Below are 27338 nucleotides of genomic sequence, written 5' to 3' on the forward strand. Positions count from 1 at the left end.
CCATCCTGGCTAACACAGTGAAACCCCATCTCTACTAAAAATACAAAATAATTTAGCCGGGCGTGGTGGTGGGCGCCTGTAGTCCCAGCTATTCTGGAGGCTGAGGCAGGAAAATGGTGTGAACCCGGGAGGCGGAGCTTGCAGTGAGCCAAGATCACGCCACTGCACTCCAGCCTGGGCGACAGAGCGAGACTCCGTCTCAAAAAAAAAAAAAAGTGATGAACCTTAGGATTAGATACCAGATTTGTCTGACTCCAAAGTCTGGGCCTTTCCTTCTTGATAGGGGTTGTAGCTTGTTGGGATTGGTGTGGTAGGTCCTGTTGGCAAAGGGAAACTAAAGCTTCAGTAGAAATAGGGAAGAAATTAAGGCAGTTTTAGAGAATAAAAAGGGTCTTTCAAAGGGAATGACCTAGAGAGTAAATAGTGTCTTTCAAAGGGAATGACCTAGAGAGTAAATAGAGTCTTTCAAAGGAAAGGGTAGAAAGCAGGTACCTAGGTTAAAGAGGCAGCAGAGAGGATGGTTGGTTCTGATTAAAGCTTATCTCCTGACCACTGGTAGGGAGGTGGGGGGTGAGGGCAAGTTAGTAAGAGGACATGATCCAAGCTTTCCAGCATTTTCTCGTAGTTTTCTCTCTCTAGGCAGAGACTCCTCTCTAGCTTTGCCATCAAATTCTGGACACAGATAAGCACTTGATTTAGGGAGGCAGGCTGGCCATCCAGAGAAGCTTTGGCTCTGTCCTTCCCTCTTTCCTCTGGTAGAAGGGCATGTGGCTGAGTGGAAAGTATACCCAGGCAGGAATGAGGAGACCTGTGTTCCAGTGGAGCTTCTGATGAATAGAAGTGGCAGTAGTGATTCAAGAGAAATGTAGTAGGTTGAGTGACACTTGTTTATTCACAGAAGATAAGTATAGATTGTTTTCTCAGGGGAGCCTGAGAAGCATCTTCAGGGAGGGAGTCGGGGAGTAGGCCGAAAGAACTGACTTATTTGGCAGTTTCAGCAAGGACCCGGAGCTGTTTCTTGATCCTTGGCTGCCAGGGCCCTATGGCCTGTGGCCTATGTTTTCGTGGTTTCGAGCAGCATGGTGGGAAAGCAGGCGTTTTCTTTTGGCCTACTTTGGTGATGGACTTTGCAATAAACAAGGGGTTCAGCTTTGCAAGTCGAAAGTCTTGAATAGTTAACTCTTCTGGGTTCTCAGGCTCTTTCTGGAACCTTGTGGGCTCTGCCTTCACATTGGTCTTAGGTGCCTCATATACAAAGAGAACCTTGTTTTTCAGCTTGTTTTGGATCCAGGGATCAATTGAGGCGCAAAGGATTAATGTTTCTTGTAGCTGCATTGAAACAAAGGTCCTAGTGCTGGCTCACTTTGCGTTCAGGCTGGGAGGCTCCAGAGAGGGGGCACCCAAAGTAGGGGGGAATTCTAGCCACAGGGCACTGTGGCCCCAAGGAACAAGGTCAAGGGACAGTGTCTAAGGGCTCATGACCCTCTCCTCCTGACAAGGAGCAAATGGTGGTGAGATAGGTGGGAGAAGCTTGGAGGAGGGATAGAGAAGAGGAAGAGGTGGGCAGGAATGCCTTACTTACACTCTTCTTCACAGCCTGGTGGTTTTCTGCATCTAGTAAGTCCAGGAGCAAGTGGAACACTTGTGGGCTGCGGATCCCCAGGACACCCTGGCAGAGGCAGAGTGAGAGTGCCTACGTAGCCAGCCCCAGGAAGACGCCTTATACTGTTTCCCATTCTAGCCCCTTTGTGAGACTCTGCAGCATAGAGACGGGGGAGATAGGGTTTCCCAGCTGAGATACTCCTTTCCTTGCCATTTGGGACCACTGCATGGGACTTTAATGCCCATTATTTGCTAGGAAGAGTCAAGACAATTTCTGCAGCATCTAAGCAACACCCCTCACATCAATCTTCTCTCCCTTAGCCCACCCACCCCCAACCCTGAAGAAAAGGTTCGGTAGGGCTGGAATTCCAAAATAACTTCCCCATAGTTTACAGGCCTTTACTCCCCTCAGTGACTGTGCTCAATCGCCTACTCCCCGTGCCATCAACACAGGAATTGGGTCAGAGAAGCAGAGCCTGCTTACCAAAGAGATGACTGCTTCCTGGCGTGCAGTGGCATCTGGGTTCATCAGTTGTCTGTGTAGAAGGGAGTGAGTATGTTATAGTTGAATTAAGGAGTAGGGGAAGTGGAAGGGAGGCTGGTTGCTTTTTAGGTCCAGAGTGAATTAGGCAAAGTGATGCTAATTTCATTCATTTCCTTCTCTTGTTTCTTGGATCAGAAAAGGGGCTGGGAGAGGGAGAGGAAAAAGAGGCACCACAGTTTGCCAGGAGGCACTGAATGATGATCAGGACTGTCCAGAACTTTTTATCTTTTTTAAAAAAGTTCTTTTCATGTCATAATTTGAGCTTTATAGCAACCTATACCTAACCTTGGTAGGTATTATTACTCTTTCTTTACAGATGAACAAAAGCTCAGGGGTCAAAGAGTTACTTGGTTAGGGGCACGGGCAAGGGAGAGCTGAGGACCTGCTGCACTGTAGGTTCTCAGCTCTCACTGACCCTCTGTCCCCTTCCCACTGACCCTCTCACTGACCCTCTGCCCCCTTCCCACAGCCTAGGATTTGGTCCTGGCAGCTCCCAGGCCACTCACGCCTCCACCAAGTTCATCATCGTAGGCTTCAACTTGAGCTCTTCCACAGTTTGAGCCACAGCCTGCCTCACAGCCTGCAGAGGGATCAAAATGAGTCAACAGAGAGAGGGAATGCAAGGGTGTACACTTAAGAGCCTCTCAAATCTTTACTGAACATTTCCTTTGTGCTACGTAGAGTCCCTGCCTTAAGGAGCTCATAGTCTGGTGGAGGAAGCAGACAAGTAAATAGGCAATTAAAATACTGTGTAGGGTACACATAGGAGGGTCTCCTAACTCAATCTTGGGTGCCAGGAAGACTTCCTGGAAGAGGTGATGCCCGAGCTGAATGAAACTTGGAAGGTGAGTGGGAGTTAACCAGGCAGCGGGTTGGGGTTTGTCAGATTTTAGGAGCAGAGGGGAGAGCATATTCAAAAATCTGGAGGCAGGAGAAGGTGCAGAGAGGATGGGGAGCTGAAAATAGTTCAGCTCAGAGAGGTGACCAAATGGACTCTTCCAAGCACTCTGAGTGCTCTAATTACCCTGGGACAACAGGTATAAATCAGGACATGGTCGTCCTAAACATAAATGGTGCGTGATTCTGGCGGGGAGAATGGTGAGAGATGAAGCTAGAGAGGCAAGCAGGCTTGAGCTGTGGAAGCAACATAAGCCATCCACAGGGCATTGGAAGCCAGTAGAAAGTTTTATGCAGAGAAGGCACAATCTGATTTATATTTTTTAAAATGTCTTTAGAAATATAACACCTAGTGCCGGGCGCAGTGGCTCACGCCTGTAAAACCAGTACTTTGGGAGGCTGAGGTGGACGGATCACGAGGTCAGGAGATCAAGACCATCCTGGCTAACACGATGAAACCCCGTCTTTACTAAAAATGCAAAAAATTAGCCAGGCGTGGTTGCAGGCGCCTATAGTCCCAGCTACTCAGGAGGCTGAGGCAGGAGAATGGCGTGAACCCGGGAGGCGGAGGTTGCAGTGAGCCGAGATCGTGCCACTGCACTCCAGCCTGGGCAACAGAGCAAGACTCCGTCTCAAAAAAAAAAAAAAGAAATATAACACCTAGTTTTATAACAAGCTATAGTAAATATAAAAGCAAGGGAACATAGAGGAAGGTAGGGTTAATGCTGATTGGTGATTTAGGAAAGCTTCCCATAGGAGGTATCGTTGGGATCGGTCTTGAAGGAGCAATACAGTATTTTTAGTAGGCAGAAGGGGAGAGGGATTACTTACTGGCACGAGTGAATAGTATGAGACAGTTTTTTACCTTATAGAAGGAAGGATGACTCAGATCATTTTAACCTGAGAGAACTGCCTGAGCAAAGGCAAGGTGATATAAAAACCTAGGCTGCATTAGTTGAACAGGAGTAGGTCAGGATGAATGTGATACTTTGGGGGAGGCCAGGGGAGGTCTCCAGAATAGGGAAAAGAGAAAGGTTTGGGTGTCTCTGGGCTTGGGAGCTTTGGTCTCACTTACAAGGAAGGGTTCATTATGCGTCTTCCTTCTCAGCAGGTTAAATGTGAGTTCCTCTAGCCCCTGTGCCTGGATCTGTTCCAGCCCAATGGTCTTGAGCATTTGGGTGGCTTCAAAGCGGTCCTGAGGTCGGGGGTGAGGGTTAGTGGGGAGGTGTGAAAGATGGATTCCCTTCTTCATCCCCTAACCCTATCCTAGTGCCGGGAAAGGAAGGGTGCAGGCAGTCCAGAGCTTACCTCAAGGACACTGGAAGAACACAGCTGGTCTAGGATGGCCCTGATGACTGGGGCTGAGTGCACGTGCATCACCTTGACCAGCATCCTAAGGGCCTATGAGGGGCAGGGTAGGGCAGGGTATACAGGGCCTAGAGGCATCTGCGTGGCCAGGTGGACTTGAGGTCTGAGCCTAGAACTGGTGAGGAACAGCTAAGGTCCTTTTTTCTGCCTCTTGGCCTCTTGAGAACAGAAGTTCATGTTTGCATATACATAATCGAACACCCATACCTATCAAATATACACAGACACATGTACACTTATATGTCCATATGACCCCATACTCATACATGGACACAGTCATAAGCACACAGAGGATCCTGCAGTGCTCCACCACCAGAATGGCGGGATCCAGACCACACACAATTCAGCAGTGGCTTCTGTTTCCCCAGGGATCCCAGCCTTCTGCCCCTCACACCTTCATCCGCTGGGTCTTGAGTCCTTGGCACAGGCACTGCAACAAGAACTCTTGGACCATGTTGCTGCAAGGCCTCAGGAAACCCAGGCACAGGGCTGCCTCCAGAGATGCTTCACTGGACGACTTCTTGATCAGTGTCTGTAGTACAGGCACCAGCTTGCCCTCATCCCCGACTTGAGTCCTCTGTGAGGGAAACAAAATGGGTAGGGGGAGGGGCTATGTATTTAGCCAGGCTTTGTGCTTTATGCTTCCAGACTATATTCACCTTCCTCCCTAAAATGAATCTTGTGCATCAGATTATTTCACCCAATTAACTTATTCTTGCTGTCACCTACTTGCTTCTAGGTCAGATCTCATTTCTCTATAACTATCTCATGGATGGATCACTGTTACTCTCTTCAACACTTCTACTGTGTTAATTCCTGTCATTTAAGAAAAATACATGTGAGTGATCCCATACCTCTCCTTCAACATCCTTGTCCTCTTCTCTGCCTCAGCCACTAATCCCACTGAGAGACCTGATCATTACCCACAAATGCAGCTTCTCCATAATCTCCATTTCATGGATGCCACTCTCTGACCATCACCTCTTTTTCCAGCTCCTGAGGCCAACAATTGTTTGACTCTACAAGAGACTAAATAATCCATTGAGCCTGCCACCTTTGCACTCCTCCACACTTCCGTCCCTCTTGACCCAGCTTAAATTCCATGATCCTGCTGTAATCATTCCCCTTCCTCACCCTCAGCTCCCTTACCCACTCTTGCTTCATTCTACTCCCTGGACAGAACTACAGTCCAACTCTCCACTTTGTGCCAGCACTTCCTGGAGAAAAACACTGTCGCAGTGAATGATCTTGTTAAAATGTGTGAACACAGACCTCACAGACCCTTAATGCTGTCTGGTAATCATACTGTTTTTCCCTGGGCAGCTCTCTTTCTCACTCTTCCAATTCTCACCCTTTCTGGAACACTTCTTCCTCTATTCTTACTCTTGGCTAGTGACCTTGCTTTCTACTTCACTGAGAAAAAATAAAAGCAACTAGAAAGGAAGTTCCATAGACTCCTACGACTACTTCTGTCCAACTTCCAACACTTGCACCCATATGCCCTTCCTTTCTGCTTGTTAACTATAGACTGTAACCATCTATCTAAGGCCAGTCTCCACTTGTGTCTTAGACCTTATCTCTTCTCACCTATTTATGGACATCATTTAAGAACATTGCTATTTTTCACCCGGGTGCGGTGGCTCACGCCTGTAATCCCAGCACTAGAGGTCAGAGCGAGACCACAGTGAACCCCATTCTTAAAATACAAAAAGGCTTGGACCAGGAGGGACCACCAAATTCTACTGCACTCCGTCTCAAAAAAAAAAAAAAAACCAAGAACATTGGTATTTTTCACACTCTCTTCAAAGTCCTTATTTATTTATTTATTTATTTATTTATTTATTTATTTATTTATTTAGAGATGGAGTCTCACTCTGTCGCCCAGGCTGGAGTGCGGTGGCACGATCTCGGCTCACTGCAAGCTCCGTCTCCCGGTTTCACACCATTCTCCTGCCTCAGCCTGCCAAGTAGCTGGGACTACAGGCGCCCGCCAGCACGTCTAGCTAATTTTTTGTATTTTTAGTAGAGATGGGGTTTCACCGTGTTAGCCAGGATGGTCTTGATCTCCTGACCTCGTGATCCACTTGCCTCAGCCTCCCAAAGTGCTGGGATTACAGGCGTGAGCCACCATGCCAGGCCTATTTATTTATTTTTGGGAGGTCGAGGTGGGTGGATCACAAGATCAGGAGTTTGAGACCAGCCTGGCCAATATGGTGAAACCTCATCTCTATTAAAAACACAAAAAAATTAGCCGGGCGTGGTGGCACATAACTGTAATCCCAGCTACTTGGGAGGCTGAGGCAGGAGAATTGCTTGAATCCGGGAGGCAGAGGTTGCAGTGAGCCAAGATCATGCCACTGCACTCCAGCCTGGGTGACAGAGCGAGATTCGGTCTCAAAAAAAAAAAAAAAAAGAAATGGTTACAGAGATTTTAAAGAAGCATCCTCTTGTCCACATCCTCTTGTAACTGCTGTACCATTTTCTCTTCCAACCGCTTCCCTTTGCCTGCAAGAGGGGCTCAGATAAGATGGATGTTTTGCTTGACTTCTTTGACATCCTGAACTTTCTGTAGCTCGCTATTTTTCTACAATCTGTTCATTATAAATTTAGCTTGGCGTTTCTGTTTGATCTCTTCAACTCTCTTCATTGCATCAATAGTTTTATTCCATAGCTCTTGCTAGTATTTGATAGGTTCATTTCTATGTTTTTAAAATTCAAATGAATTATCCACTGTAAGCTCTTTACCAGCTGCTTTCTGGAATGCTTTGGTCCACCTAACTTTGCGAGGATTGCGCTTCTTTTTAAAGTTTTTATGACATTTAGATTTACAAAATCTGGACAGCTTGCAATCGTTGCGGACAAACATCATGTCATGGTTGGGGTAGATAGGCCTCGAAGAGAAATAACACTTCTTGATACGCATGTTGAACCTGTGTCGGTCCCCACCGACCAAACGCTGTGCTTGAGAGCCCTCTTGCTTTCTTAACCATGCCAAACATACTCCTCCCTTTGCATTGGTCCTTCTGCCTGGAATGTCTTCTCTCAGATATCTGTAAGGCTAACCCACTCACTTTCTTTATGTCTTTGCTCAAATGTACCTTCTAAATTAGGCCTTCCCTGTCTACTGCATTTAACATTGCAACCCATCCCTACTCCTACTTGTCACTCCTGATCACTCTTACCCTGCTACGTAATTGTTTCTATTGTACCTGTCACCTCTAACATACTACATAATTTTCTTTTTCTTGTTTCTTTTCTTTTGAAATGGAGTTTTGCTCTCGTTGCCCAGGCTGGAGTGCAATGGCGCGATCTCGGCTCACTGCAACCTCTGCCTCCTGGGTTCAAGCAATTCTGCCTCAGCCTCCCAAGTAGCTGGGATTACAGGTGTGTGTCACCATGCCTGGCTAAGTTTTTTTTATTATTTTTTTTTATTTTTAGTAGAGACAGGGTTTCACCATGTTGGTCAGGCTGGTCTTGAACTCCTGACCTCAAGTGATCATCTGCCTCAGCCTCTCAACGTGCTGGGATTTGTGAGCCACCACGCCCAGCCTAATTTTCTAAAAATAAATTTATTGGTTATTATGTGTCTCCCCCACTAGAATGTAACCTCCTCCATAAGGACAGAGATCTTTGCCTGTCTGGTTCACTGCTATATCCCAAGGGCCTAGGACAGTGCCTGGCACATGATAGCTGTTTATTATATATTTGCTGAATAAATGGATGAATGATGGATTTTCTTTTACATAGAGCAATGATGGGGTCAAAGTAAGAGAACACTAAAGGAGAAAAAAACAATAGGGTCTGAGGACTCTGTTGGGCCCCATCCCTTCTTGACAGGTTTTACCTTAATAAGTTATTTTAGAGATGATAATAATAATGATGGTTACCATTTAAAGAGCATAGGCATTGTACTAGGTGTTTTACATACATTATCTCATTTAGTCCTCTCAACAGTACTATCAGGCAATTACAGATGCTCCTCTATTTACAATGACGTCCCATGGATGGGTTTATCAGGTTGTAATGCCATGCCCATAGTAAGTTAAGGAGTGTACTGACTGTGTGTTGTTTTCGCACCATTGTAAAGTCGAAAAATCTAAGTCAAACCATCTAAATCAGGAACCATCTGTACTGTCTCCATTCTCCATTTTAAATACAAACTGCAGCTCTGAAATTTGGCTTTTCAGAAATGGACTAGTAAGTGGCCAAGCCATATGCTTCTATTCAACTCCTGAGGGAACTCCTCAAGGACAGTGTCTTCCTCTATCAAAGCTGTGCTAGGTTACCTTCTTCCTCACCCAACTCCCAGCTAAACCTATCAGTTACCTTGTCCAGCTTTGCCCCCAGTAACAGACTGTCCTCCCAATCACCTTGTCTTTAGAGACAGCAGCCCAGGAGTTAAGAGCCATTCGTAGCCCCGTCAAAGTCTCCATCCTTTTACCCTCATTTTTCTCCTTCAGCTGTTTGATGAGAGCCTGGATCACATGCTTATTCAGGCAACCTGGACAGGTAGGGACCTCAAGTCAGGGCAGAGCTTCTGGTACTGCCCCTCTCTGCAAGGACCCATTGAACTCCACTGTGCCATCGAGACCTAAGTTCCAAGTCCTAGGTACCACGGTGTTGCCCATCTTCCCAGGATACCAGGGCAGCTGGCTGAACACAGACACTATTCCAAGAGCCCTCCCTCTCCATCTCTCTAATCTCTTTTCCCTTTTCACCCCACCTTCCTCTCTTGGTTCAACATAACTGGGACAGTTCTCAGGCCTTGCCAAATGCTAGGTTGGAGTAAGTGTATGCTCCTCACCCATTTGTCCTTACCCAAAGGAGAAAGTGGTTGCACTTTCTCAACTCCCCACCAAGGGAGAGGACATACTTACCCAGGATGGCCAGGGTTCGGTAGGCCTCGTACTTCACTTTCTCTGGACCAGTTTGGGCCTAATTTAAGAGGTGGGTGGTAGGAACATATAATAAGGTGATGGAGTGTCAGAGCTTTAGGGATTGTCTCAGCTTAACTTCTCATTTTACAAAAGAGGAAACTGAAGCCTAGAAAGTGACCTATCTATTCTCAAATACAGAATACAGGCAAAATGGTTCAATGGAAGGAACAATACAGTTGGGAGTTAGATGTTTGTTCAAATCTCTATCTGGTATCTAGTAGCCACTTGGCCTTGGGCAAGTCCCTTGGTCTCTCAGAGCTTTCATTTTCTCATTTAGAAAAATACAGATACTAATTCCTGGTGTTGTTGTAAGAGTTAAATGAGATTATGGATATAAAGAATGCATGTTCCCAGTGGTAAGCTGATGTATACGTATGCGGTGTTTCCAGTAAAGGCAGAGAATGTACTCTGTTCTGGCTTTCAGACTTTCCTGGCTTTTCAGCCCAATGTCTTTTCGGTTAGACCAGGGGGATCTTCAGATTCTTCCTTCCCCATCTTTTAGATCCAGCTGCTCTTCAAAGAGGCCAAGGACATGAGATGGGGCATGCTGCACAGTGGTGGCTGTGTCCTTACTGGATCTGACCCGCCATCCTAGCACCCTGGGGAGCCTTGTCTGTGCCCACATGCCACACATCTCAGACCCTGTTTCCTTCTTTCCTGAACTCCAGCAGTTCTCAGACTTACCACCTGCTGTAGTGCCTCCATGACAAACTTGTCACTGATGCGTAAGCATCCCAGAGCCTGCAGGAAGAGGGATGGAGGAAAGAGAAGGAATCTTGGACATCATCCCCAGGAGTTACCGTTCTCTGGACACAGCTGGAGTTTGTGCTTGGCATACCACCCCCACAACCACCATCACGTCAAGCAGCTGTTTACTTTCCAGCTCGGCCAACTCCTGGCTGTAACCACCCTCCTCTATCCTTGCCTCTTCTCACCTGTGCTGCATAGAACTGCTCATCCTCTCTGGGAGATTCCAGGCTTTTTGTGAGTTCCTGCCCATCCAAGGCAGCCAGTGGAAAGGAAGACAGAGAAAAATAAAGAATTTCAAACTAAAGGGAGCTCATCCAATCCAATCCCTTTTCCTACCCTACCTCTGTTTTTCAGGCAAGGACTAAGGGCTGAAGGATGGTGTGAGCCCAAGGGAAGGGAACCCACAGGGAGGGAATCCCCCACGTCCTCTCCCACATGGTCCTGACCCTTAATCTTTGCCACTTCAGGGGGTCCTGGGTAGACTCTAAGGGCCTGGATCGCATCTCAGATTTTATAGTGAGCTTGCTCATTGGGAGATGGAACATTTTGATGTGGGTTTGATGTACCTCTTTGATGTACCTGTGTGAGAAATTGCATAGGCAGCTTTGGTCCCTTTGTACCTTCCCTCCGCAGGTTGCAACCTCACTTCTGCCACAGGGCTGCAGCCCAGCTCAGACATGGGACCAGAGGAAGACAGATGAGGACTCAGTGATATCCACCAGAGCTGAGCCGAGCCGAGCCGCCCTAAGCTCCTCTCTGGCAAGTCTGGCTGACTTGCCTTACTCCCTGGCCCACCCCTTCCTTGCCCTTCTTCACTTTCCTAGAAGATGTGGAGGGTGAGGAGAATATGGAGGCCAGCAAGACACACCTACAGTCATCTCTCATTTTCCTCAACATCTTCTCAGCCTCCCATTCCTCTCGCTGATCATACAGGTCGTGCCAGTGCGTAGAGATCTCAGGTTTCTTGAAGTAGCAGTACGGGACTGAGTTTGGCTTGCTTGGATGCTGCCTCCAGCACTCTGGACTTGGGGGAAACTCTTCCTTTGGCATCTGGGCGTTGCAAGTGGCAGAACAGTCAGAGGGGTCCCCTAGGCCCTTACTTGTGGGGGTGTGGGGAGGAGGGAGTAAAGGGAGGGAAGGGCAGGGTGAGACAGATGCCCTCTAGCCTCTCATCTGAGCTGGAGTCACAGCTACCACCTAACCCCTTGCATAACTTGGGCAAGTGACTTCATCCTAGCAAGGTCTCAGTCTTCTTATCTGTAAAACAAAGCTAATAATCCTTGTTCTGTGTCCCTACCAAGGTTGTTGTAAAGATCAAAAGAGAGATCCAGATTGTGAAGCCACTGGTGATCTGTAAATCGATTTGAATACATGGTTTGGTTAGTTGAGGATCTCAAGCACTTTGAAAATGACACTTGGGTAGGGAAATGAAAAGGCAGGGTGTGGGGAGGATGTGGAATAAAGGTGGGGAAAAGACGGACTATTGCTCCTTCAGATATTTGAGTACCAACTATGTGCCAGGTACTGTGCTGGGTGATAGGGTTGCAGTTATCCCTGCCCTCATGGAACTTAACAGTTTAGCAGGGAAACAGACTTTCTTAAAATAATCTATCACTTAAACAATTGTGAAACTACCGCTGTCACTGTAATGGAGGATTTTGAGTGGGTCAGGGGCTTTCTCTGAAGATTTGGCTAGGATTCATCCCTGTCTCTTCTTAAGCCTTTCTTTCACTCTTTGCAACAGATCTGGGCAACACGGAAGAGGGGCTTCAGCTGTGGTTCCCAACTTTGTACTGAGGAGATCATAATAAGGGTTCTCAAGTGATTGGCATAAGTTCAAAAAGTGGAGCATGACTCACAGTGAGTAGGGTTGCAGATTTAGGAAGAAAAAAAAAAAAGCTCCCCACTCCCAAACAAAAAAATACTAGGAGGTCAAGTTAAATTTGGATTTTAGGTAATGAATGAAATATTCAAGACACATTTGTACTAAAACACCATTTGTTGTTTATCCAAAATCCAAATTTAATTGGGCATTCTGTATTTCATCTGGCAACCCAAACTGTGAGGGTTGCTAACTGTCCCTGTGTTAACTAATAAAAATGACTTCCATTAGTAAGCACTTTCTGCATAGCCAAGGCCTCATAGACTTTGTTTCATAACAACTCTACAAAGAGAGGTGGACAGGGGTTAGCCTGTGACACAGGAAGCTCCTGAGGCTCTGAGGGGGAAAGTGACTTGTTCAAGATCACAGTTAATGGCAGCCCCAGGGGTAAATGTCAGGGTTCTGTGAGCTGGCTTTAACGGGAAGGGATAGTTTGCTGCCCCTCCTAACTTTGATACAGCTCCCAGGGTAGCAAAAGTAAGGGGTCTTACCTGGTAGCAGGACAACGGCAGATGAACAGGAGCCATGGCTTTTCTGAGTTCTGGCAAGAGGGATAAGAGTATGTGTGTGGTTCAAATGAGATAGCAGTTGCAGGCCAGGCGTGGTGGCTCCTGCCTGTAATCCCAGCATTTGGGAAGGCAAGGCAGGCAGATTGCCTGAGGTCAGGAGTTTGAGACCAGCCTAGCCAACATGGTGAAACCCCATCTCTACTAAAAATACAAAAAAAATTAGCCAGTCGGGCACGGTGGCTCACGCCTGTAATCCCAGCACTTTGGGAGGCCGAGACGGGCAGATCTCAAGGTCGGGAGATTGGGACCATCCTGGCTAACATGGTGAAACCCCATCTCCACTAAAAACACATAAAAAAATTAGCCGGGTGTGGTGACGGGCGCCTGTATTCCCAGCTACTTGGGAGGCTGAGGCAGGAGAATGGTGTGAACCCGGGAGGTGGAGCTTGCTAAGATCGCGTCACTGCACTCCAGCCTGGGTGACAGAGCAACAGAGTGAGACTCCATCTCAAAAACAAAAAGAAAAAATTTGCCAGGGGTGGTGGTGCACGCCTATAGTCCCAGCTACTTGAGAGGCTGAGGCAGGAGAATCTCTTGAACCTGGGAGGTGAAGGTTGCAGGGAGCTGAGATCATGCCACTGTGCTCCAGCCTGGGCAACATAGCAAGACTCAAAAAAAAAAAAAAAGAGATAGCAGTTGCAAAGGTAGGTTAAAGAATTAATACATTCAGGCATTAATTTATTCAGTATTTAGTGACTACTAGTACCAGATAGTTCACCAGGCAACGGGGAGATAAGTAAGGCATAATTCCTACCTTTAAGTGGCACATAGCCTTCTACTGCCTTCCTAACTCAATATGTGATTTGCACAGCAGCAGCATTGCTGTGCATATTAGAATATTTGTGGGAATTTTGAACATGTCTAGGTCCTTCATCAAACTAATCAAATCAAATTCTGTGGGGATGGGGCCTAGGCATTTTGGAAAGCTCCCCAGAAGATTCTAATATGCAGCTGAGGGTGAAAATCACTGGGGTCATTCAGTGTCTCAAACTTGAGTGTGCATTAGCATCACCAGGAGAGGCGGGGCATGGTGGGTCACATCTAATCCTAGCCCTTTGGGAGGCCGAAGCAGGCAGATTGCTTGAGCCAAGGAGTTCGAGACCAATCTGGGCAACAAAGTGAGACTGCCCCCTAACCCTCAATTAGAAAAAAAAAATATCACCTGGAGAGTTTGTTAAAACACAGATTTCTGGGACTCATACCCACAGTATCTGATTCACTAGATTAAGGGTGGGGTCTTAGAATTTGCATTTCCTGTTTTTTGTTTTGTTTTGTTTTGTTTTTATTGAGACAGAGTCTTGCTCTCTTGCCTGGGCTGCTGGAGTGTAGTGTCACGATCTTGGCTCAGGTCAACCTCTGCCTCCCAGGTTCAAGTGGTTTTTGTACCTCAGCCTCCCGAGTAGCTGGGATTATAGGCGCCCGCCACCACGCCCCACTAATTTTTTGTATTTTCAGTAGAGATGGGGTTTCACCATCTTGGCCAGGCTGGTCTCGAATTCCTGGTCTCAAGTGATCTGCCTGCTTTGGCCTCCCAAAGTGCTGGGATTACAGGCGTGAGCCACCGTGCACAGTCGAGAATTTGTATTTCTAACAAGATGCTGATGCTGCTGGTCATGGGATCACGCTTTGAGGACCACTGTTCTAGCTGGAGAGACAGAAGTGTTTCTTAGTGATTAACAAAGGGAAACAAATGTGAAGATAGATGTAGACACAGGTGATACACGTGAGGGGTACCTAACCTGGCTGGGAGGATAAGGGAAGGTTTTCTAGAGTAAACTCCACAAACTGAGTCTTCAACACAAACAGGAGCTAGCCAGGTAGATAAGGGAGAAGAGCATTAGACACAGGGAACACCCTATGCAAAGATTTGGAGGTGCAAAAATTGAGGGTAAAGAACAGGGTGCAGGTGTAGGAGCAGAAGCTGGGGAGACACACACGTGTCCCATCTTAGAGGGCCCTGTAGGCCCTGCTGAGAAGCCTGAGACTTACCTTGAGGACTGTGCAGAGCCATCAAAGTGTCCAAGGGCCTGCCCTGATGTGCCCTGATGTTTCCCAAGGGTTTGCTGAACTCACCTAGACCCTTGCCTGGGAGTGAGAGCCAGGTAGCATTTCTTTTTCAGACCCCTGCTCTTGGCTCCATTTCTGTCCATCCCAGCCTCACCTTTGGTCCTGTCTGGATATTCCAGCCATGGATACAGGAACATTGACCTGGAGACATCAAAGATATCAGTTGATTTTTCACAGGCCATCTTCTTCTCCTGGTGGAGCCAGAGGGAACCTGCAGGGGGGAATACAAGGCTTTTAGGGGAGTGGGGGCACAGCTGGAGGAGACCTGTCCTCTGTGGTACGAGAAATACAGGTGAGGTGTCTGGATTTCTGGAGGTAGAAGCTTCCAAGTGCTAAGCAACCAGGTTACTTTGGTAAATAGAACACTCAGGTTTCATTTCCGAGCCCCAGCTGTGGCATCTACTGGCCTGGACTTGAGCTAGTCACTTTATTTTCTGAGCTTCAGTTTCCTCACTGTACAAGTAGGAAAGTCATGCCTGGGCCGGGCGCGGTGGCTCACGCTTGTAATCCCAGCATTTTGGGAGGCCGAGGCGGGCGGATCATGAGGTCAGGAGATCAAGACCACGGTGAAACCCCGTCTCTACTAAAAATACAAAAAAATTAGCCGGGCATGGTGGCGAGCGCCTGTAGTCCCAGCTACTCGGAGAGGCTGAGGCAGGAGAATGGCGTGAACCCGGGAGGCGGAGCTTGCAATGAGCCGAGATCGCGCCACTGCACTCCAGCCTGGGCAACAGAGCGAGACTCCGTCTCAAAAAAAAAAAAAAGGAAAGTCATGTCTGTCTGGCTTAACTAGAGGGCCTATGGTGAGGCATAAACTGGAGAAGAAAGTCAAACCATTTGGTGAACTGTCAAGCTCAAGTAAGCCCATGTTAGGATCAAGGATTGTTCTTAGGATTAGTCATTGGGAAAATGGCAGGGATGGGAACGTCCCTTTATTTATTTATTTGTTTGTTTGTTTTTTTGAGAGGGAGTCTCATTCTGTCACCCAGGCTGGAGTGCAGTGGCATGATCTTGGCTCACTGCAGTCTCCGCCTCCCAGGTTCAAGCGATTCTCCTGCCTCAGTCTCCCAAGTAGCTGGGACAACAGGTGCATGCCACCATGCCGGGCTAATTTTTGTATTTTTAGAAGAGACGGGGTTTCACCATGTTGGCCAGGCTGTTCTCAAACTTCTGACCTCAGGTAATCTGCCGGCCTTGGTCTCCCAAAATGCTGGGATTACAGGTGTGAGCCACTGCACCTGGCCCCGGAAAGTCCCTTTTATACACACCCTCTCCCCCCGTCTTTGGCAGCAAAAGACTGAACTCTTATCTGTGTGATAAGGAGCTGCCTTTTTCTTTTCTTTTCTTTCAACTTTTTATTTTATTTTATTTTACTTTATGTTCCAGGATACATGTGCAGAACATGCAGGTTTGTTACATAGATAAATGGTAAATGTGTGTCATGGTGGTTTCCTGCACCTCTCAACCCTTCACCTAGGTATTAAGCCCAGCATGCATTCGCTATTTGACCTGATGAAGGAGCTGCCTTTTTACCTCTTACTTTTGCATATGCTGTTCCCTCTACCTGTCAGTCTTTTCCTTTTAAACCTGTTAAACTGTCACTCAGATCTTTCAAAAAGTCCACTCAAATGTTTTCTCATCTCCGAAGTCTTTATTCTCCCTCAGGGTTCCTGCCCCCTGCCCACCCACCCACTCAGTGATAGAATTCCCTCCCTCCACAATGTGACCACAGTTTTTTGTACACTTTGCTTTACTTTAGGTCTTTTTCATATGTATAATCTGCTCACAGGTCTGTCTTCTTTACTGGACTATGAGGAATTTGATTATGGACTGTATATTGTGTCATTTTTAAGTTTCCTGAGTATGGTACGCATGTTGTGATTATATATAATGTCCTTGTTATTAGTAGATACATCCTGACACTTTTAAGGGTGACATGATATCACATTTGCAACTTTCAAGTGGTTCAGAAAAAAAATGTGTATACTGACCACACCCTGCCCCTACCCACAGATAAAGCAAATGTGGTAAAATGTCAATATTTGACTCTAGATGAAGGGTATGTAGTGTATTCTTGCAAATTTCCATAAGTTTGGAATTTTGCAAATTAAGGGTGGAAAAAAAAAAGCATGGATTTCGGCATTAGACCTGATGGGTTTAAACTTAATTGTAAAGCTTTATCACCTGCTTTATTTTTCTTTCTTCTTCTTTTTTTTTTTTTTTTTTTTGAGACTTGAGTCTCACTCTGTCGCCCAGGCTGGAGTGCAATGGCGTGATCTCAGCTCACTGCAAGCTCTGCCTCCCAGGTTCACGCCATTCTGCTGCCTCAGCCTCCTGAGTAGCTGGGACTACAGGCACCTGCCACCATGCCTGGCTATTTTTTTTTTTTTTTTTTTAGTAGAGACGGGGTTTCACCGTGTTAGCCAGGATGGTCTCGATCTCCTGACCTCGTGATCCGCCTGCCTCGGCCTCCCAAAGTGCTGGGATTACAGGCGTGAGCCACTGTGCCCAGCCCACCTGCTTTATTTTTCTTTGAGCTGTGGGGCTTTTGGCAAATCATTTCCCTCTCTTGCTAAGGGTTTTCCTGACTATAAGCAGGGCTAATAACTGTACCTAACCCTATAGGGTTATAAAGATGAAAAAGAATGATGAATGTAAGGGGCTAAGCCAATGCCTGCCACATAGTGAGTGCTCAATTAATGTTAACTATTGTTATGGCCATATATATTGTCAATATATGTTTACATAAAGGGACAAGCTTGGGAAAGTTGAAATACCCCACCTTAAAAGAGCTGGTGTACTAGTGGAAAAACACAAAATACCTCATTGTCCTTATTTGAAAGACCTAAGGCATTTGGAATTGCCATTGAATCTCATTCCAGGGGCAAGGGTGGTGTTAAAGAAATCCACTGGGGATAAGGTAGAGGGTAGGCCAGGGAGGAAGGGTCAACCAAGGTCTGAGGAAACAGAGAGACGCTGTGGCAGGCAGTAAGATAAACTTGGGGACTCAAGGGTGGGGACGTAGTGACTATTGTCTCCCCCTCCCCCTCCAGAGTGGGTAAGTCACTGATTAGTTTAATTGCTCTGCCTACCCATGCCCCCTTCTCGGAAAGCTTTTGTTTTCAGCCCTGTCATCCAAATCTAGGATGGACATGAGGTGTTTGCAAGCCCTGGACCCCTGTGTGCTTAATGCTCATGGGGAAGGACAGTTCCCCAGGAGGAAATCAAACCAAGAGTCAGCTTTATAGTTGCATTGAGAACTTTAATGGAAAGCCGATTTTTCATGTTTGCCAGTAAGCTCCTGTGAGGGGTTGAGATGGAAGCTTAGGAGTGCAGTGTTCCTCCCCTCTTTGCCTCTAGAGGCACGCTGACTTCCTTCCTCATCACAGAGCCCTGGCAAAGCCAAGGGGCTTCAGAGCTCAGAACCTAGAGACTTCCTTTTGACAAAGCAGCGCCTCAGAGGCTCTTCTAGGCTTTAGCTGGGGAGGCTTTTTGGTGTTGTTGTTGTTGTTGTTGTTGTTGTTGTTACAGAGGCTCACTCTGTCACCCAGGCTGGAGTGAAGTGGCACAATCTCAGCTCACTGCAGCCTCCACCTCCTGGGTTCAAACAATTTTCCTGCCTTAGCCTCCCGAGTAGCTGGGATTACAGGCATGGGCCACCACACCTGGCTAATTTTTGTATTTTTAGTAGAGATGGGGTTTCATCATGTTGGCCAGGCTGGTCTCCAACTCCTGACCTCAAGTGATCCACCCACCTTGGCCTCCCAAAGTGCTGGGATTACAGGCATGAGCCACCACGTCCAGCCTAAGGAAGGTTTTTATAACTGCTGCTGTGTGGTAGAATCTGGGCCCTTCAAGGAGCGGGTAGGGTAGGATAGTGAGGGGAAGCCTCCCAAGCTAGGACAAGAGCAAGCAGAAACAGACAAATTTGTGTAAGTTCAGGTTCAAGGACTCTCCATCCTAGCTCATCTCCAAAGAGTTAATGTACTCCCGAACCCATTTCTTCTCTGGGTTGGCACACACTTGGCGGTTCTTTCGGGTGACAAAGCTGTGGGAGAGGAGAAGAAGAGGGAGGATGAGACCTTGTCAGTACCAGGACAGCCAGTTTGGGGGATGAAGTGGATTAAGGTATAAAGGGAAATGATAATGGTATTGGGGTAGGGCATATTTGGAGCTCCATAAGATTTTATTTGTGGTTTTTAAGGAGAGAACATTTCCTCTTCTGTTGGATCAAAGGGCTCCAAGCCAGAAACAAATTTGTGTGCATTTTAATCACCTTCACACAAATACATGTAGCCTGAAAAGCTAAGAGGATATGGAGCCTTGAAGCCCAGGGCTGAGCCTGCCAATCACTAGACTTTTCTCAGCACTTCCTCTGTTCCAGGCCTTGTGCTGGGTGCTTAAGATGCAGAGAGAATAAGGTGTCCCTCAAGAACTGAGTCATGGCTGAATAAGTGGGAGACGAGAAGTTCTTTTTTTTTTTTTGAGATGGAGTCTTGCTCTGTCACCCAGGCTGGAGTGCAGTGGCACGATCTCAGCTCACTGCAACCTTTGCCTCCCGGGTTCAAGCGATTCTCCTGCCTCAGTCTCCCAAGTAGTTGAGCCACCCACCTCGGCCTCCCAAAGTGTTGGGATTACAGGCGTGAGCCATGGCGCCTGGCCTTTTTTTTTTTTTCTTTTCTTTGAGACAGAGTCTCACTGTCACCCCGGCTGGAGTGCAGTGGCACGATCTCGGCTCACTGCAAGTTCCGCCTCCCGGGTTCACGCCATTCTCCTGCCTCAGCCTCCTGAGTAGTTGGGACTATAGGCGCCCCCCACCACACCTGGCTAATTTTTTGTATTTTTAGTAGAGACGGAGTTTCACCGTGTTAGCCAGGATGGTCTCGATCTCCTGACCTCGTGATTCACCCGCCTTGGCCTCCCAAAGTGCTGGGATTACAGGCATGAGCCACCGCACCTGGCCGAGAAGTTCTTAAAAGAACATCTGATTTGGTTTTAGACAACGCAATGCCTGGCACACTCAACAAATGAATACATCTGTGCATGGGTGGGTGAACGAAAGACGGGCATGACCTTGAGTCTTCATTTCACCATTTATTAGTTTGATCATTTTGTGCAAATCACTTAAAGCCTCTGAGTCTATTTGCTAAGCTCATGTAGATAGAAATAATAGAAATGAGGCCGGGCGCGGTGGCTCACGCTTGTAATCCCAGCACTTTGGGAGGCCGAGACGGGCGGATCACGAGGTCAGGAGATCGAGACCACGGTGAAACCCCGTCTCTACTAAAAATACAAAAAAAATTAGCCGGGCGTGGTGGCGGGCGCCTGTAGTCCCAGCTACTCGGAGAGGCTGAGGCAGGAGAATGGGGTGAACCCGGGAGGCGGAGCTTGCAGTGAGCCGAGATGCGCCACTGCACTCCAGCCTGGGTGACAGAGCGAGACTCCGTCTCAAAAAAAAAAAAAAAAAAAAAAAAAAAAAGAAATAATAGAAATGTAGATAGAAATAATGCTTTGCACAATTACTGTGAAGCTCAAAGGATAATATGTATGAATAAGTTTGGAAAAATACCATTCATGTGTTGTTACTAGAATGCTCTGAAACTTCTGCTTTAGGGTGGATGAGAGCAACATGAGACTAAAAGTCCTGGTACTAGACACTGTGGCTCAGGGGAGCTGAGGGCCGTGAGATAATGGCAATGTCAAAGCACTTCCACCAAGTAACCAGCCAGAATGTGGAGGCCTATGAGAATCAGAGGCCTTATCTCTATAGTCATTGATGATAAAGCTGGAAATGTAGAAGTTGGGGGTCATGAGGGTCAGTCCAGCTGCCTGCCTCACCTGTCTGCTGGGAAACTGATTCTACCTGTGGGAGACCTTGGGCCTTGCTAGCAGTGCTGCCAATTAACACATTACTTCAGGGTCAGTCCTGCCTACTTACCCTTTCCCATTTTGGCTTTTCCTTTAGGATTTTTTCCTGCACATTATTATTATTATTATTTGAAATTTGAACACTGATTTTACTTAAGTTCAAATACTGGATATGTTTTTTTGTTGTTGTTGTTGTTTTTGAGATGGAGTCTTGCTCTGTCGCCCAGGCTGGAGTGCAGTGGCGCAATCTCAGCTCACTGCAAGCTCCGCCTCCCGGGTTCACGCCATTCTCCTGCCTCAGCCTCTCCGAGTAGCTGGGACTACAGGCGCCCGCCACCACGCCCGGCTAATTTTTTGTATTTTTAGTAGAGATGGGGTTTCACTGTGGTCTCGATCTCCTGACCTCGTGATCCGCCCGCCTCGGCCTACCAAAGTGCTGGGATTACAAGCGTGAGCCACCACGCCCGGCCCTGGATATGTTATTTTAGAGATTCTCATAGGAAGAAAATCAACTATTTATTGTGCAGCCATCCAGAAGTTTATTTATTTATTTTTATTTTTGAGACAGGGTCTCACTGTCACCCAGGCTGGAGTGTAGTGACATGAACACAACTCACTGCAGCCTCAACCTCCTGGGCTCGAGTGATCCTCCCACCTTAGCCTCCTGAGTAGCTGGGACCACAGGTGTACACCACCACACTTCGCTAATCTTTTAAAATTTATTTTTGTAGAGACAAGGTCTTACCATGTTGCCCAGGCTAGTCTCAAATTCCTGGGCTCAAGCCATCCTCCTACCTCAATCTCCCTAAAATGCTGGTATTACAGGGGTAGGCCACCATGCCTGGCCAGAAGTTTATTTTATTTTTTATTTTTGAGATGAAGTTTTGCTCTTATTGCCCAGGCTGGAGTGCAGTGGCACAATCTCGGCTCACTGCAACCTTCGCCTCCCAGATTCAAACGATTCTCCTGCCTCAGCCTCCTGAGTAGCTGGGATTACAGGTGTGCACCACCACGCCTAGCTAATGTTTTTGTATTTTTAGTAGAGACAGGATTTCATCATGTTGGCCAGGCTGTTCTTGAACTCCTGACCTCAGATGACCACCCGCCTCAGCCTCCCAAAGTACAGGGATCACAGACGTGACCCACTGCTCCCAGCTAGAAGTTTATTTTTTAAATCTTATTGACCCATGCAGTATGCCACATGATTACATAGCATAACAAAGGAATTATGTGTCTCAAACAACACAGAAATCCCGCCTTTGCTTTTGTGATTACTATCACATTAAAAAAAATAGAAATGTATTCCCTAGATGGAAGTATTATTCCCAAATATGTTCTGATGTGCTATGTACCCACCTCATTTAAATATTTCATCACTCATTCATTCTTTGGTTTAATATTTTCATTCTTTCTCTATGCATGTATTGGTGTGTCTGTCAAAGTCATTAAGCTCTTGTGGTTCTCCTGATTCTGTGCCTAACAGCATTAAAAATTTTTTTAAAATTGGGGTAAAATATTCATAACATAAAATTTACCATCTTAACCATTTTTGGATGTATCCTGCACATTCTTGAGCCTAAATGTTTTCCGACAAAGTGAAGCCATAGATTGTCTGGTGAGAATGATGATTTCTTGGTTTCTCTTTGGGTTTCCCTTTCCCAGCCTCACTCAGAGCCACTTGACCATCTCTTTTTCTCCCACTCCGGTGTGCAGAGATGAAAAGGGAATGGAAGCAGTATTCTGGCCTCTCATACTTTCTAGAGTTTGTGTTCTTATTTAGGGTGGTGTGAGAGTTTCAGACACAGACCTTGCCCTTGTTAAGCCAGGAGTCATACAGGAAATCCTGCCAGACTTGCTATCCCTCTCTCTTTGGCATCCTTGACCTGTGGCTAGGAAGTCAAGAGGCCAGGAAAACAATACCTGAGGTGAGGGTAGCTCAGGCCTCCATTTCCTGCCCCCAGTGTCCCGGCAGACTGTGATACCAAAGAACAGCCCCTCCTTGCCAAGTCTTCCCTCCTTACCTCCATTTTTGGCACCCTCTGCTTGCCTGACTTCCTCCTTCTGCCTACCCCTTAAGAGCGGATGTTCTCAAAGCTGCTGCCCTTTTCTCTTCTTTGTGTTTTTTCCTAAGTCTCTGGCCCTGGGCCTGGCACACAGTTGATGCTTAATGGATGTGTACTGAATGAGTAAATGAATGAATGAATTGCATTCATTCCTTAAGTTTCACCTGCTACTTTTGCGTATGCAATAATGCATTTAGATGATGATGATAATAATAAGCTAACATTTATGCACCTACTGTGTACCAGAGCATATTCTAAGCATTTTCATCTTACTGTGACCCAGTGGGGGAGGTACTTCTATTACCCTATTTTGTAGAGGAGCTAATTGGGGTTACGAGAGGTTAATTGAAGGGCCTACACTCACCAAGTGTCATAGCTGGAGTCCTAACAAAGCAAACTAGCTCTAGAGCCAGTACTCACCAAGGCAGGCTGCGTTGCCTTTTTAAAATTGGGATACCCCTTTTTCCTACAAAAGAATGTCATATTTTCAGCCCTAACACCCTTTCCTCAGCTACCAACCCTTCATTTCACCGCCACCACCGGACATATCCACAGGGTTATCTTGCTGGCACCTTAGCTCTTTCCTCTTTAAACAGCTCTTCCACAAGGCTTAAGATGGTTCTGTACTTCACCAGCCAGAGGTGGAAACCTCAGTGTCATCCTGAACCCCCATCTTTCTCCCTTGCTCTTGACCTCAAATCACCGCTAGGGCTTGCAAATTCCACCTTTGAAGGTTTCAAAAGTGTCTGTCTTTGAAACCTCCTGTCTCTCCTTTCCTTCAGGCACTGTTCAGCCTCCAATACTACTCACATGGATAACAACAGTAGCCGCTAAACTGGACTCCTGTTTTCTCAGCTTTCCCTGTTCTAGCTCATTTTACACTTGACAGCTGCATTTAGCACTTTTGCTGCATTTTCCTGACACTCTGTGCTTTCCTACATGGAGACTGTACATAAACCAAAGTAGAATCCTGGGGGACAGACCCTTTTCCTGATACATCCCATTCCCTAGGCTTTTCTCTGCCAGGCCAAATCTCTCCTCAGACAGCACCATTTGCAGCAAACCTGTAAATCCCTGAAGCTGAATGTGTTTCCTCTCTCTTTCCCTTGCCATGTTTTTTTTTGTTTGTTTTTTTTGTTTTTTTTGGTTTTTTTTTGCTGGGTACTCTAGTCATTGCTGTGTCTGTCTTGCCCCTCTTATTAGACTATGAGCCCCATAAGGTTGGGCTGGGACAGTGGCTTTAGTAATCTGTGTCTGCCAATAGTATGTGCTCAGGGAAGGATTTTCTTCTTTTGAAAAATATTTGTTTTCAGAAATAAAATTAGTAGTTGTTAAATATTACTGCTATACTTAAAAGCATTCATCAGACCCAAAGTCTGTCTTTGAATACCTCTAACTTTGCCAGTGTCATAAATTTTTGGATTAAAAAACTTCACCCTGGCTGGGTGCAGTAGCTCACACCTGTAATCCCAGCACTTTGGGAGGCTGAGGCAAGAGAATTGCTTGAACCCAGGAGGCAGAAGATGCGGTGAGCTGAGATCGTGCCATTGTACTCCAGCCTGGGCAACAGAATGAGTGAGACTCTGTCTTAAAATAAAAACAAAAAACAAAAACTTCACTCTTATATAGGAAACTTCAGAATTGCACTTCATTTTTTAAGTCTCTATCATAAATTTCTTAAGCAATTGTCACTAATGACTTTTCTATAGTAGAAAGAGGAGGCTCTAGAGATGGGCTTCATCCCACATTTACTGTGCAGCCTTGACTAAATCAATAAACCTCTCTGAATCTTAGTTTCAATACCTGAAACATGGAGAGAATTATGCATACTTGTCAGAGCTAAGTGTAATTTAAAGATCATGCACATAAGACATTTGACACATAGTAGGCATTTCCTATATAGTAGGGTTTATTATATTTTTCCAAATATACCAGCTTGCGTATTTAAAGGTGAATCTCATTTCCTTATTTCTTCTCTGATGGATGGCTTTTTGTTTTTTTATTTGACTACAATTATAGATCCCTGACCTCTGACCTCTTCTCCCTAGTTCCTCTGAGGTTTAGGTGGATTTGATTGGGTGTGAAATATGGGGGAGTGTGTGAAATATGGGGTTCTTCACTGAAGGGGATGACTGACTTGATCTTCCCCACATAGGAGTATTCCAGACCATGTTTCAAGTAAAGGCCACACTAGTAAAGATTGGAGTCCTAGGCCAGGCGCGGTGGCTCACGCCTGTAATCCCAGCACTTTGGGAGGCTGAAGCAGGTAGATCACGAGGGCAGGAGATCGAGACCATCCTGGCTAACACAGTGAAACCCCGTCTCTACTAAAAATACAAAAAGTTAGCCAGGCTTGGTGGTGCGTGCCTGTAATCCCAGCTACTCGGGAGGCTGAGGCAGGAGAATGGCGTGAACCCAGGAGGCGGAGGTTGCAGTGAGCCGAGATCGCGCCACTGCACTCCAGCCTGGGCGACAGAGCGAGACTCCGTCTCAAAAAAAAAAAAGATTGGAGTCCCAGGAACATAGTCCATCAGAATGGGCATGATTCTCTAAGGACAGCTTGTCTAGTCTTTTTACATGATAGCAGGGAACTCTGAGGCTAGAGATGGAGGAGCTGTGGCTGCTTGCAGCTGGAGGATGGGTGGGAGTGGGTAGGGCATCCTCTCAGAGGACTCCTGGGGGAACAGGCTCTGGGAGGGCTCCATGGGGCTGAGACTCACACGACTGCTGGGTTGGAGCACTTGCCACTGGTGTAGAAATACTCCTTGATGTGGGCACGGGGCAGTGGGCGGGCAATATAGGCAAAGCAGCAGGGTGTGGTGTCCGAGGCATCTGGAAGAGGAAAGGAAGGAGGGAGACCCTTTTATTCATTGCTACTGCACACTTGACATTGTCCTGGACACTTTGTATGATTTATTTACAAAGAACTGTTATCTTCCTTGACAGAAACTGAGGCTCAGAGAGGTAAAGTCACTTGGCCATGGATACACAGTGGCAGAGCGGGGATTCCAACCCCTCATCTAATCCTTGAGCCAAGCTTGTATCCATCCCTCTACACCATAACCCTCTGCCCTGGGCTCTCAGGGCCTCCTCCTGGCTTGTCCTGGGTCCTCTGGCCTCATTCTTGTCCTTCCAGGATCCTCAATGGATTCAGAACTTGGTTTCTTTGAGACCTAGGGCAGGTTGTGGGGAGGCTTCCAAAGCTCAGGCTCCGTGACTCAGCCAGGATCCTAAGAGGGGCCTGGAGATGCATGTTGTATCTTGGGAGCTCTGGTTGAGCTGCAGTGAGAAGGGCTCTCAACAGAGAACTTCTCTGTTGGTCAGTTAATTCAAGATGACGCTGGGAAGCATCAGTTGCCACTTCCCAGCAGAGGAGGAGTTTTTATTTTCCCAGCAAGATGGAACCAGGTTTGAATACCAGTCTCCCCATTTCCTAGCTGTGTGCCTCCATGGACAAGTTACTTAACCTCTCTGTTTTCCCATCTGTACGCCAAGGACAGCTACTTAAAGAAGAGTTGTGGGTATTAAATAAGATGTACAAAAATCGGCCGGGCGCGGTGTCTTACGCCTATAATCCCAGCACTTTGGGAGGCCAAGGCAGGTGGATCACGAGGTCAAGAGATCGAGACCATCCTGGCTAACATGGTGAAACCCCGTCTCTACTAAAAAATACAAAACATTAGCAGGGCGTGGTGGCGGGCGCCTGTAGTTCCCGCTACTCCGGAGGCTGAGGCAGGAGAATGGCGTGAACCCGGGAGGCAGAGCTTGCAGTGAGCCAAGATCATGCCATTGCACTCCAGCCTGGGCGGCAGAGCGAAGGCTCCATCTCAAAAAAAAAAAAAAAAAAGATGTACAAAAATCAGCACAATGCCTGATCCATAGTAACCATTTAATTAGCTTTTATTATCCTCTCCTTGTTTTTATTTGTTTTTTAAATGTATTCACTCTAATAAAGCCACGAACCCTCTCATAAGCCAATTTTTTTACATTTATGAAATGAGAGAGACTATGGCTGTCTCAGGGTCTCAGGAAGTTTTAGTTTAGTTAAATTTCTTAGAAACCCTGCTGCTGACAGGCATGAGTCAGACGTGTTTCAAAGTCAGTGTGAGCTACTCATGACTACTAATCTCCCTAACATGAGTCCACACTCAGTGAACACCTGTAGGCCTTGGGGGTATAGACCTTGAAGACAGGAAAACTGATCAGGAGATCCCTGCCATGAAGCAGCATAGAGATCTCTCAAGGACAACAGGACATCTGGGTAAGACAATCCATAAGAATGTAAATAATGGGGTTCAGACAGTATTCATGCTACGGTTGAAAAGAGGGCAAGGTGTGGGACAGTCATTGGGATGGGGTAGGCATTCTAGGCAGAGGCCGACTCCAGGGGCTGTGGTGGTCAAGACCAGGACTTACATGGGGAGGCAGATGCAGGAGCGCAGAGGGCGGTAGCAATGAGGATGACAGTGAGGGCCGCCGCGGAGACCTTCATGGTACCTGTGGGAGAGGCTGTGCGAGGTCTACGTGCTGTCTTGATCCTCTGCAGGGATCCTCTGCAGGAATCCTCTGCAGCTCAGGCTGGCCCTTTATAGGGCTAGTTGAGGGGCACCCCCTAAGGGGAGTTTCCAAAATAGCAACCAAGCATTGGCCTGTATCATAAGTGAAATTGCACAAAACGGAAAAGAAAACTGAAATAGCCTCCGGAAATCCAAGTCTCTGTCTCCGCCTCACTGCTCTCTCATCTAGAGTGAGCTCGTCAGTTTCCCCTTTGACCAAGCACCAGTGGTGGAA

The 27338-nt window shown here is 46.8% G+C and overlaps 2 protein-coding genes and 1 pseudogene across 6 annotated transcripts; all 3 read right to left on the reverse strand.

Annotated features, from left to right (window-relative positions):
* Positions 1-875: 875 nt before the first annotated feature.
* On the reverse strand, positions 876-14947 carry HEATR9 (HEAT repeat containing 9). 5 transcript variants are annotated; one of them, XM_058445445.1, is made up of 16 exons: positions 14882-14925; positions 14711-14757; positions 12472-12521; positions 10967-11148; positions 10545-10677; positions 10284-10340; positions 10033-10089; positions 9289-9346; positions 8782-8912; positions 4806-4988; positions 4352-4444; positions 4119-4238; positions 2653-2726; positions 2087-2138; positions 1583-1669; positions 921-1329 (listed from the first exon to the last, which is right to left on the reverse strand). In XM_058445445.1, the coding sequence occupies exons 2-16, from the start codon at positions 14751-14753 to the stop codon at positions 982-984; spliced, it is 1668 nt and encodes a 555-aa protein (XP_058301428.1). In that variant the 5' UTR covers positions 14754-14757; positions 14882-14925; the 3' UTR covers positions 921-981. The 5 variants fall into 5 exon arrangements, 4 of the variants coding, with proteins under 4 accessions (XP_032018899.1, XP_058301428.1, XP_058301429.1 ...); XM_032163008.2 differs by having other exon boundaries at positions 876-1329; positions 14711-14947; XM_058445446.1 differs by lacking the exon at positions 14882-14925 and having other exon boundaries at positions 14623-14726.
* Positions 6843-7334, reverse strand: LOC116474231 (probable ribosome biogenesis protein RLP24; annotated as a pseudogene).
* A 3086-nt stretch (positions 14948-18033) lies between the features above and the next one.
* Positions 18034-27085, reverse strand: CCL5 (C-C motif chemokine ligand 5). The gene is made up of 3 exons (XM_032163040.2): positions 26964-27085; positions 25268-25379; positions 18034-18664 (listed from the first exon to the last, which is right to left on the reverse strand). The coding sequence occupies exons 1-3, from the start codon at positions 27037-27039 to the stop codon at positions 18577-18579; spliced, it is 276 nt and encodes a 91-aa protein (XP_032018931.1). The 5' UTR covers positions 27040-27085; the 3' UTR covers positions 18034-18576.
* Positions 27086-27338: the final 253 nt, after the last annotated feature.

The sequence above is a fragment of the Hylobates moloch genome, unplaced genomic scaffold, assembly GCF_009828535.3.
Source record: "Hylobates moloch isolate HMO894 unplaced genomic scaffold, HMol_V3 SCAFFOLD_10, whole genome shotgun sequence".
NCBI lineage: Eukaryota > Metazoa > Chordata > Mammalia > Primates > Hylobatidae > Hylobates > Hylobates moloch.

What these genes read in the sequence shown, in the direction of transcription:
- HEATR9 (XM_032163008.2), bottom strand. Translation starts at nt 14,798, where the DNA reads ATGGCCTGTGAAAAATCAACTGATATCTTTGATGTCTCCAGGTCAATG. An exon ending in ATGATGAACTTGGTGGAGGC is followed by an intron (nt 2,139 to 2,652) that starts GTGAGTGGCCTG and finishes CCTTCTACACAG; the next exon opens with ACAACTGATGAACCCAGATG. An exon ending in AGGAAGCAGTCATCTCTTTG is followed by an intron (nt 1,670 to 2,086) that starts GTAAGCAGGCTC and finishes TGCCTCTGCCAG; the next exon opens with GGTGTCCTGGGGATCCGCAG.
- CCL5 (XM_032163040.2), bottom strand. Translation starts at nt 27,039, where the DNA reads ATGAAGGTCTCCGCGGCGGCCCTCACTGTCATCCTCATTGCTACCGCC. An exon ending in TCCTGCATCTGCCTCCCCAT is followed by an intron (nt 25,380 to 26,963) that starts GTAAGTCCTGGT and finishes TTCCTCTTCCAG; the next exon opens with ATGCCTCGGACACCACACCC. An exon ending in TGCTCCAACCCAGCAGTCGT is followed by an intron (nt 18,665 to 25,267) that starts GTGAGTCTCAGC and finishes CCTCTCCCACAG; the next exon opens with CTTTGTCACCCGAAAGAACC.